Source organism: Sinocyclocheilus anshuiensis, unplaced genomic scaffold (assembly GCF_001515605.1).
Source record: "Sinocyclocheilus anshuiensis isolate Anshui unplaced genomic scaffold, SAMN03320099.WGS_v1.1 scaffold311, whole genome shotgun sequence".
In the NCBI taxonomy this organism is placed as follows: Eukaryota; Metazoa; Chordata; class Actinopteri; order Cypriniformes; family Cyprinidae; genus Sinocyclocheilus; species Sinocyclocheilus anshuiensis.
The window spans coordinates 1727237-1738425 of NW_015549606.1; the positions used below are offsets into that span (position 1 = coordinate 1727237).

General features: G+C 35.1%; 1 protein-coding gene across 1 annotated transcript in view; it reads right to left on the reverse strand.

The window, feature by feature from the left end:
* LOC107659056 (ribonucleoprotein PTB-binding 2-like) overlaps positions 1 to 11189 on the reverse strand; it is a 92791-nt gene that overhangs the window by 63116 nt on the left and 18486 nt on the right. The window contains exon 2 of the mRNA XM_016447870.1: positions 10253 to 10319. Within this exon, the coding sequence (XP_016303356.1) occupies positions 10253 to 10319 (67 nt within the window). The remainder of the gene's footprint in view (positions 1 to 10252; positions 10320 to 11189) is intronic.

Below are 11189 nucleotides of genomic sequence, written 5' to 3' on the forward strand. Positions count from 1 at the left end.
GTGAAGTGCTGTCACAGGCATGAGAAGAATCCTGAGACGCTGAACTGATGGCTGAGCGTTTTTATGCAATTGTCTGTATAAATGTCCATATTTGAAGGATCTGTACTGTGGGAGACAATGTATTCTAAATATGTTACTACATCCAGGAATGAAAAAGTAAAAAAAAAAAGTAAGAGGTTTTGTAAGAGGCACGCAGGGAGAGCATTTAGCTAACTTCAATCTGGCAGAAAGCTTAATAAAGCATCCAGCTGTTGTTCTGCTGGTCATGTAATAATATAATATAATATAATATAATATAGCCATAAATTAGCTCTTTAAAATAGCTCTTTCTATGACCATATCAGTCACGACCAGCCCGTTTTCACCTTGTAAATAAACATAAAGGCAATGCTACAACACAAAAAGCAAAAGGGTTTAATGACTTAACTAGACAAATTGACATAACCAACCATCCCTAATTGCTACTTTTAAAAAATATGCTAGGAAACCAGAAAAAGCTTTACAAAAGGTTCTATATGAGCCCCTCTCGATCACACCTAGTGCAGTAGCCCATGAAAGGCCAGAACATTGATGGCCTATCAAAAATAATTGGGCAAAATCAGCAGGGCTGTACGTGAACCCTTATATATAATGAGGCTGAATGAGGATAAAATGTACGCAGAGACTTTTATCAAAGACTCTCAACTTCATGGTCACTAAGGCAGCTTCAAATCACTCTGCAGACATTTCAACTGCATTAGTCCGAAAGAAAAGTGTCAACTGACAGTAGGCGAGATCTGAAGACCTCAAAACAGAAAAACTTGAAACTGAACTACAGATACTGTTAATAAAGTAACAACTAATAACAAACTTTCTTCAGAACTTAAATTTCAAGAGCTAATCACATCATGCGGCTTCTTGTTATGCAAAGTGTTCTGCACAAAAGTCTGATTGTACACAGAAATATAAAGGTATATGAAATCTAAAATAATATAGTATATGATAAAATATAAAAAATTTAATATTTAGGATTGAACATGAAAAAGTAAAAAAAAAAAATCAACTGAAGTGAAGAACAACTGTTCTAAGGAGTATAAAGCTGTAGTCACCCACTGTGTTTTGTAAGAGGCACGCAGGGAGAGCATTTAGCTAACTTCAATCTGGCAGAAAGCTTAATAAAGCATCCAGCTGTTGTTCTGCTGGTCATGTAATAATATAATATAATATAATATAATATAGCCATAAATTAGCTCTTTAAAATAGCTCTTTCTATGACCATATCAGTCACGACCAGCCCGTTTTCACCTTGTAAATAAACATAAAGGCAATGCTACAACACAAAAAGCAAAAGGGTTTAATGACTTAACTAGACAAATTGACATAACCAACCATCCCTAATTGCTACTTTTAAAAAATATGCTAGGAAACCAGAAAAAGCTTTACAAAAGGTTCTATATGAGCCCCTCTCGATCACACCTAGTGCAGTAGCCCATGAAAGGCCAGAACATTGATGGCCTATCAAAAATAATTGGGCAAAATCAGCAGGGCTGTACGTGAACCCTTATATATAATGAGGCTGAATGAGGATAAAATGTACGCAGAGACTTTTATCAAAGACTCTCAACTTCATGGTCACTAAGGCAGCTTCAAATCACTCTGCAGACATTTCAACTGCATTAGTCCGAAAGAAAAGTGTCAACTGACAGTAGGCGAGATCTGAAGACCTCAAAACAGAAAAACTTGAAACTGAACTACAGATACTGTTAATAAAGTAACAACTAATAACAAACTTTCTTCAGAACTTAAATTTCAAGAGCTAATCACATCATGCGGCTTCTTGTTATGCAAAGTGTTCTGCACAAAAGTCTGATTGTACACAGAAATATAAAGGTATATGAAATCTAAAATAATATAGTATATGATAAAATATAAAAAATTTAATATTTAGGATTGAACTAATTAAATGATGTTGTACATTCATACGTAAGCAATAATTGATGACGGGCCGTTGAATTATTAGAAAAATAATGCACACCCGACTCGAGGTGGTGATATATATAAACCACATTTTAATTCAATGGCCTGGAGTCAATTATTCCGCTTATACTATGCTTACCACACCTCAAGACATTGATCAGATAATATATTTCAAGGCATTCGTCCGGTTTTGTCCTTAAAACGTTATTGTGAGTAGGATTAATTTATTTTGCATCTCATTCAACGCCTCCGTTGCTAATTCCAAAATGTCATTTTAGACCAAGTAACGAAGGCTTGAGCCGTTGATGGCAGACTAATAATGCAGCTAATAACTAAGTTATTAGAGAAAGAAAGAGAGAGAGAGATTAAACGTGTGAATTACCTCTCTGAGTCTCTGCGTCTCTCAAAAGCAGTGTTGCCAACTCTGGCAAGCTAAATAAGCAACCGCAGCTTCAAAAACAAGCCCAGTATTATTATATTATTAATTATTAACATTATCATTTATTTATTATCAATAAATGAGCCTGCAACATAGTAAACTGAGTTTCAAGAGCAAAAACAGAAATTATTTGAGAAAAATCATCAAATTGCAACAATGCGGGAGGGCACACACTATCCTCCGATCACCTGCGAGCAGGATAGTTATGGAGATGGAAAAAGAGAATAAAACAAGACAAGAGCACTAAGTGAGCTTTAATATAGCCACATAGGCTATTTATAACTAAATAAACTCGAACCATATGTATCTACTATTAGTATTACTGCGAATGATTAATGCATTATAAAAATATTTTACAAATTAAATTAGGTCCCTTTATTCCCTTGCACCGTTCACTTTCTCCCATGTTTCCTCCATCTCTGTAGATCTCTGTTGGTGGCCTTATTCGTCTGTACATACTAACGTCACATGTTTGAACGTTAAACACGATTTTACTCCAATAAGGGGGAGGAGGGGGCATGATGTGCAATGACGAATAACCCTACAGCATATTAATTATTGCACTGATTGGCTTTTACCTGCGAGCAGACAGTGTCAACAATATATTGAGGGGAAAAACAGACCATAAATGTAAAGAAACGAAGTTGCTTGTCAGGTTTTCCTAACAAGAAAATCCATATTTTTTAAATTAAGCCCCAAAAAAAAGACACGTTATTTTTTAACGCGACTTCGCAAAAAAAGAAGCCCAAAGTCACGTAAAATACACGCACTTGGCAACTGTGCTCAAAAGTATTCGGCAGCAGCGTTTCAGGTGAAACTTTAAGTATCTACATTTCCTTCAAGAACAGCGCCGTTGTTACCTCACATGTGAGAAATGTCATGTAGATTTGAAGTTGCTAAACTATTTTACTGATAAAATCATCAGAGTATCGCTAACAACGTTAGCACGTTTATGTTTCCATGTGTGCAAGTGTTTGTACTGTATGTGTGTTTTTTACGCGACTTCGCAAAAAAAGAAGCCCAAAGTCACGTAAAATACGCGCACTTGGCAACTGTGCTCAAAAGTATTCGGCAGCAGCGTTTCAGGTGAAACTTTAAATATCTACATTTCCTTCAAGAACAGCGCCGTTGTTACCTCACATGTGAGAAATGTCATGTAGATTTGAAGTTGCTAAACTATTTTACTGATAAAATCATCAGAGTATCGCTAACAACGTTAGCACGTTTATGTTTCCATGTGTGCAAGTGTTTGTACTGTATGTGTGTTCATTTGTAAGGGAGAGAGAGCAGGAGAAATAGAGTATGTGCTTTCCATACATAATAAAACGTAATTTTGTGGCAAAAACAAGGAAATAATCTGACGTTTTTATCTTGTTGTTTCCTATATTTATTGTTTCCCAAGTGCCGTTGTGGGTTTTGGTTATTTTGCTGTTTTAGGCTGTAAGGACCTTTGAAATAACTGAAATTCGGCATTATATGGAACTAATGTAGTCAAGACCTGCCTGGAACTACGTTCGCCGTGCGTTTCCCTGAAAATAATTGCACACCTTAGAACATTCATCAATCAGCCAATCAGATTCAAGCATTCAACGTTCCTGTAGTATAAGATTTATAAATGAATCCATCATATCAAGGTCCTGAGAGGGAAAAGTCAGTTTTGTGCTTGATCATCTGTATTCATTTTACATTTGAAGTCTTCCAAAAACATTTGACGCAAATGACTTATGTCAAAAGTGATGTGTGTAATTTTTTAGATGTTAAAATTATTTTTCCTATGTGAGCTTAATTTGCAGAGACAACTATAAGTAAGTAATTCGTAGGTTGTATTCCTCTGAAAAATATAAACGCTGTGGCTCTTTGGCTCTTCAAAACATTTTTGTTTTGTGAAGGTTCATAACACGTGAAGAAAGCCATCCGTTACCCTTCCCGTTCATTTCGGATGACAGCAGGCAGCAAGGAACATACTGTAAAAGTCAAATATCAACCTTCTCTAGTAAAATATCAACTGTTATATAAGATATTTATATTTATATAAAATTAGACTAGACTAGAATGTAAACCATTACTTTAATAATGCTATTATTTTACCTATTAATAATATAAAAATAAAAATGTTTTGAAAAGCCTAAATGTAATATGATCATACAAGTAAGCAAAACCTTGATGGTCTGAAATTGTTACATGCAAATTCAAAAATTTAGCAATTAGTTATGTAGTTTAGTATCTATGTTAACTAGGCCTATTGAGCCGGTGTGGTTGGGTCAGCGTAAGCACTTTTGATCTGTATGTGTCTTCATTACAGGACAGTGCAGTTTACACAAAAGTCCCATTGTTTAACTTTAATTCCCATGCCCACCGCATCCATTGTCATTCCACTGCCTTTCTGGAACACCATACATTCCTTCAGAATTCCATCACGGAATGGATGCCCCTATTGAAACAAGTGAGCGTTTTTAATTCTAGAACTAGAGGATGGGAAAATCCAGGACGGCAGACAGTGAGTTCTAAGTGTTAAATTAACAGGGTTTTTTTTTATTCGTAACGCGCAGCCATTAACAATTGCTTTCAAACCACGCAGCCAATTTGTTGGGCTCACTGAGGCGAATCTTGAGTAAACTTTGCATAGGAGATGGAAGATAAATATTCCTCATTACCTAAAGAGAGGAAGCAACAGCCCGGAGCAAATCCCTCTATGAGAGTATGCACCTCTTCACGTACACACACCCTCTGTTGTTTTGTAATTACAGGGAAAAACTTCTTCACAAGCCACTCTTACCACCTCCATCAGGAGCAGAAATAAAAAAACACAAAGCAGACATCAAAACGTGCATTATTTGACTGGAAAAGCTATGCAGTCATGTAAACGGGAGAGAGAGAGATAGAGGAAGGTCTGATCCCTAATGGCCTTCCCAGACACTGACAATTCAATTAAATGCACTAGTGTGTACAGTAGGTTCTCTTGTATTACTTTCTTCTCTGCACTTTTCTCCAGCTGCTGTGAGTCTGTACTTCCACATCACTCCTGAGTGCAATAACAGCATCTCTCAGATTCCAGTGGGCAGAAATACCTAAACAATAAACCTATGTATGATTATTACCAGAAAAAAACAATTATTTCATCCATAAGAGATGTGAATAAAAATAAATCATGTATTTTCTTCTAAAGCGTGTGTCCTTTTCTGTCCTCCTGTCTCTTCTATTTGAGTGAAACTGCTTTATCATGCTGCTAAAACATTCAGAAAGAAAGCAGGCACCAGATTCAAATAACATTCCTAAGAAAAACATTCTTCAAAACCACTATTTTATTCTTATATTCTAACCAAGAAAAAAGTAAAGAATGTTTTGTAGCTCAGAAAAGACTTTAAAAATGTTAGTAGGTTTTATTCTTGAAGATTTTATTAGTGTTAGTAGATTTATTAATGTTAGGAGATTTTATTCTTGAAGATTTTATTAGTGTTAGTAAATTTATTAATGTTAGGAGATTTTATTCCTACTCTCTCTTACTTAAAATGTTAAGAAATTATATATATATACACACACACACACACAGTCCATTTGTGTGTGTATATATTAATAAGCAGCGGAACCATTTTTAATAGTAATAATAGAAGGAATTTTTTTCTTGAGCACTGAATCAGAATATTTGAATAAATTCAGAAAGATCATGTGACACTACAAACTGGAATAATGGCTGCAGAAAATTCAGCTTTGTCATTACAAGATAAACTACATTTTTAAAATATAATACATTAGAAAAGTTATTTTAAATTGTAGTAATATTTCCCAATGTTACCGTTCCTACTGTATTTTTGATATAATGAATGCAGCCTTCTGAACAGTAGTGTATATCTTATCATTTATCCCAAGAACTTGAGTGGAATGTCGTATGTTGATCTAACCAAATAGTGTAAACATACTGGCTCGGCGATGCTATCAAAACATTGCTCTGTTTGTTTGAGCCGCCCAAAGATGTCTAATATAGCTTGAGAGAGCTATCTGTTATTATCTGCATGGCAGTTACTCAGCGTATGCAAGTTCTGAACTACGCAACCTAGATGTAGTCATCTTTGCTTCATGCTAGTTACAGCCCTAAAAAAAACTGTAAAACACAACACGTCTGCATCAATCTACATGAGATAGATAGTAGAGGTCAGGCAGTACGGCCCATAATTTACATCATCAGCATTCCACGGACTGAACATGCCTCTCTGAAGAAGAGCTGCCTCTCTTTCCAGACAATCCAAACATTTATAAAGCTGGAGGGCCTGCAGCTGCTAAAGGAGAAAGCCTTGTTTGGCATTTAAAAGTCATGGGGGAGAATTTTAACCTCTCTAAATAGGCTTTAGAAATGAAAGAGCAGAGTGTGTATGCAAAGCTGGGCTAATTTTATTAAACTCAGCTTGTCTAGATGATGTTTATATGTCTTTGTGTTTTGTGGCAGGTGCATAACATGGAGTCTGATCACTGAGGACCTCCATATTCTTCCCAAGAAACACTTTTACATTTATGGCAGACTGAAACAACCTTACAAAGATATAGCCAGCAAAACCTGAAATAAAGACGTGTCAGACGTGACATCTCTGAGATCAGTAATAATACGGACTTGTGCTTCTAAGAACGGGCGTTTGAAATGAGAGCTTGCCACTATTGTCACTATTTTTGTTTTGGAAGGCAGCTCTTCCCTGGCAGGCCTTAAAAGCATATGTTCAGATCATTTAGCCTAGGAACATTCATAATGCAGTACGAAGCCACTATAAGATGAGGAAGAAGGGGGAGGTGTGTAATTCCCTTACTGTAAGCCTCCAGCATTGGGAATATCACAGCATATTTCAATTCCGGGCTGCACACCAGACGAGACAAGATTTATTTTTCTGTAGGATTTCATTTTTTTCCCCCATCTTCCACCATCATATAAGCTGTCATTCTTTCGTCCTTCTCTGATTGCTTTCTCTCCCTGCAGTCTCTATCAATATTTCCTCGCCTTTCCTCATTTCCTCTTTGGTAATTCCTCATTCTTTTTCTCTCTTCACAGCTCTTTACTTAAACTCAACTCTAACTGCAAGAGCAGGTCTATATGCCATGTGAATCGCTCATTTTTAAATTGTTCAACTTATTTCAGGCAAGTATTAAAGAGCAAAAGGAATGTTCCTCCTCCTGCAGGCACGCTGGACTCTGATCCTTGACACCGGAGCCTCTGCTGGGGTGCTGGCAGGAGGTGACAAGCCCCGAGCGGCTGGAGGATGAGATCATCACGGTGTTTCACCTTTATCCCTAGATACTGCTAATTAGAGCATGTGGGAATGTTTGCAATGCTGCCAGGGGTTTTAGGCACTGATGACATTTAGCAGGCCAGAATCCCGGCATTACATGAAGGTGCAGGTTGATAATCAGACTTAGGTTTAACACTGGACTGTGCAAAATACCTATTTGTGAAATATGCAGCTGTAATTACCGTAACCGTGCAGCTGAGGCTCAATCCATCAGTAGCCACGTGTGGCTTGGCTATGGCTGGTGGCAAATGAATGCGATATATCAGCCGATATTTTGCAGTTTTTACTTATCACCATCATCCGATATGTTTTTCTGTTGTTAAGTTTTGGAAATGGGACTTTTATATTGACAGTGCCAGGACTTTTATTTTGACAGCTCTGAGAAGGACAGCATAATTTTTTTCCACATGAACCACTGTCATTTTCATAGTTGGGCAAACTTCTATAGTGGTAAACAGAAACTACAACAAATATATATATATATTGCATTCCGGTTTGCCACAATAGCAAATAAATAAATACTGTATACTGAATGCAAACAGTATTAAAACATATATTGTATTAAAAAAATATTTGTATTTTTAATGTATTAAAAGTAAGTATTTTGTATTAAAACACAAAGCATAGTGTTATTACCAATAGCAAATAAATAAATACTGTATACTGAATGCAAACAGTATTAAAACATATATTGTATTAAAAAAAATTTGTATTTTTAATGTATTAAAAGTAAGTATTTTGTATTAAAACACAAAGCATAGTGTTATTAATTAACTTTTTTTTATTTTATTTAAAAAACATCTATTGGTCTTTTGATACATTTTCAAAGTATTCACTTCTATTTTAGTAAATATTATGTAAAATAATTAGTGCTGGGCAACGATTATTTGTGAATAATCACATCCAAAATAAAGATTTTTGTGTACATAATATATGTGTGTGTGTATTGTGTATATTTATTATGTATATATAAATACACACACATGCATGTATATATTTAAGAAAAATATGTTGTTTATATATTAAATATATTTATATATAATATAAATCATATGCATATAAATATATACATGTAAATATTTTCTAAATATATACTGTATGTGTGTGTCTGTTATATATACAGTACATAATAAATATACACAGTACACACACATATATTATATACACAAAAACTTTTATTTTGGATGTAATTATTAATCACGATTAAGCATTGCCCAGCACTAAAAATAATAAATGTTTTATTTACTATCTTTAATTAAATAGTGAAATGTAATATCATATATACTGAATAAGACATACTATCATCAAAGATTATTTATATCATTAAAATCATAAATATTTGCATCGATCAATAAAATTGTAGGGTTAGAGGCTTAAACAATGTTCTTATCTATCAATTATTCTCTTGAATTTCAAGGGAAAGGAGGACTGTTATAGAACTATTGTTCCAGGACCATCAAATAATGTTGATCCAGGAACACGTCCTACTTGGCTACATCACTTTGTGTAACTCAGAATAGATTTCACCTCTGACGAACCCTATTACACTGAAGCATTACAGCTTTGATCATTCACAATTTTTCATACTGGCATAAAGATATGCCAAATGATGCTAGAACATTTTAACTCAGCCTTCCACTTGGTCCACATCTTGAAAAAAATGAAGAAATTAGAGCTGATTTTTCAACAATACTTCAAAGCAAGTTACTTGTGGCACTTTTCAAGACGCTGCTAGCACTATATATATCATAGCAGTTCTAAAATGTGAGAATGTTGAACATTTGGCCAGGTTTGCATCTACTATCTTGCACTAAATTTTGATGAAAGGTTTGTTGTTCCATCACAACAACATTCATAGAGAATTGCTGCATTTAGAAGAGAAACTGTCATAATTACAGTAGCTGAAAGATTTAAAAACGATTTTCTGAAAGGAAAATGCTATTTGACTTGCTTTTGGATCAATACACACCCCCCCCCCCAAAAAAAAGATAGCAATGTTTATCTTCCCTTATTTATCTTCAAGAATTGATTGCCATATGTTAGACTTAAAATTGTTTTTCAGCATGGATGACAATGACAAGCTTGGTTTGTTTTGGAAGTCACCCTGAGCTTTCAAATTGTCTGGAATCCAGTTGAAGTAGGACGTATTAGATCATTATTTTAAGTGATGAACTGAAGTTAAAATAATATTACATTTTATTAATTATTTATTTATAATGAAGTTAAAATTATATATGAAATCTAAAATGCACTGCTTATTTGATTCAGTATTTTGTACAGAACAAAAATAGAAAGAGGACAAATCAACACAGTGACAGAATGTACAAACTCAAATAACCTCAAAGCTTCTCTTTACTTCAAAGGAACAGGCAACATTTTTGCAGTTACAGAGCTGAGACCTTTCATCAAGATAGAACAATTCTCTGTAAGTGCTCTTCACCACCACACGAAATTAACATCTCAGGTGCATTAAGTAGGCAAATGTGTGGTGTTTTTCGAGAGGTCTGGATTCTGATGGCTCAGATGGAAGAGAACGGTTACCATTAGAAACATGAGAGCAGAAGCATGACTGAAGGAGGCCAATTACCTGTTCCTTTGTTCCGGTCCACAAAACAGTATTTGAGCTCGTACTCGCGTAGAATTTCATGGACCTCCTGGGGGAAACGAAAAGAGAGAAAAAGTGAGCAAATTAATGCTACACTGTATTGTATGTTTGCTTTTCGCTACACAAATATATATTATTAGCAGTTAGTTAATAACAGCATTAAATAATCAAAATTGTGTCAGGGAAAGACTACCGTTGTCATACACCCTAGATACACTACAATTCACATTTTTTAATAATAATTTAAAAAAAACACACACACAAGCACATCACCAAAATGCACTACATACAGTAGTAGGCTATATTTATCCACTGCATTATTGCGCTGTAGTCTGTAGCAAGGACTCTTTCTGAAAAGTGGGTCTCTATTGCAGCAGAATTTTAAACAAAATATGACTATGTAATAGGCCTGGGCGATAAAACGGTATCGATATTTATCGGCGTGCACCTTCTTCGATATCGATATAAAACATGTTCGATATAGTGCATGATATAGGCACGTGCTATGAGTGACGCAGACAGCACACACAAACACGAACATGAGTGCTGTGCCTGCCTGTGATGAGGTGATTGTGAATAAAAAAAAATGAATATTAGTCGAATTTAAAATAAACATTTGCATTTGAATGCAAAAATAGTACAATCGAATGTTAGGTGATGATGAGACGTTGTAGTTTAATGTTTTGTTAGTCTAGCCCACGAGACGTGCAGTTGCTGCGTTATTCGTTATTCATATTAGAGAACTATAGTAGCTCAATGTGTAGAAGATCTTGATTAGGTTAAAACCGAAACCAAGCCATTCACACAGAATGCATATTCAGGGCATTTCTTAGACGGACAAATTATGATTGCTCACACAAGAGATGTATAGAAAGCCATGCAAAGTTAAAACAGTTTAAACTTTTAGAAAACACGTCAC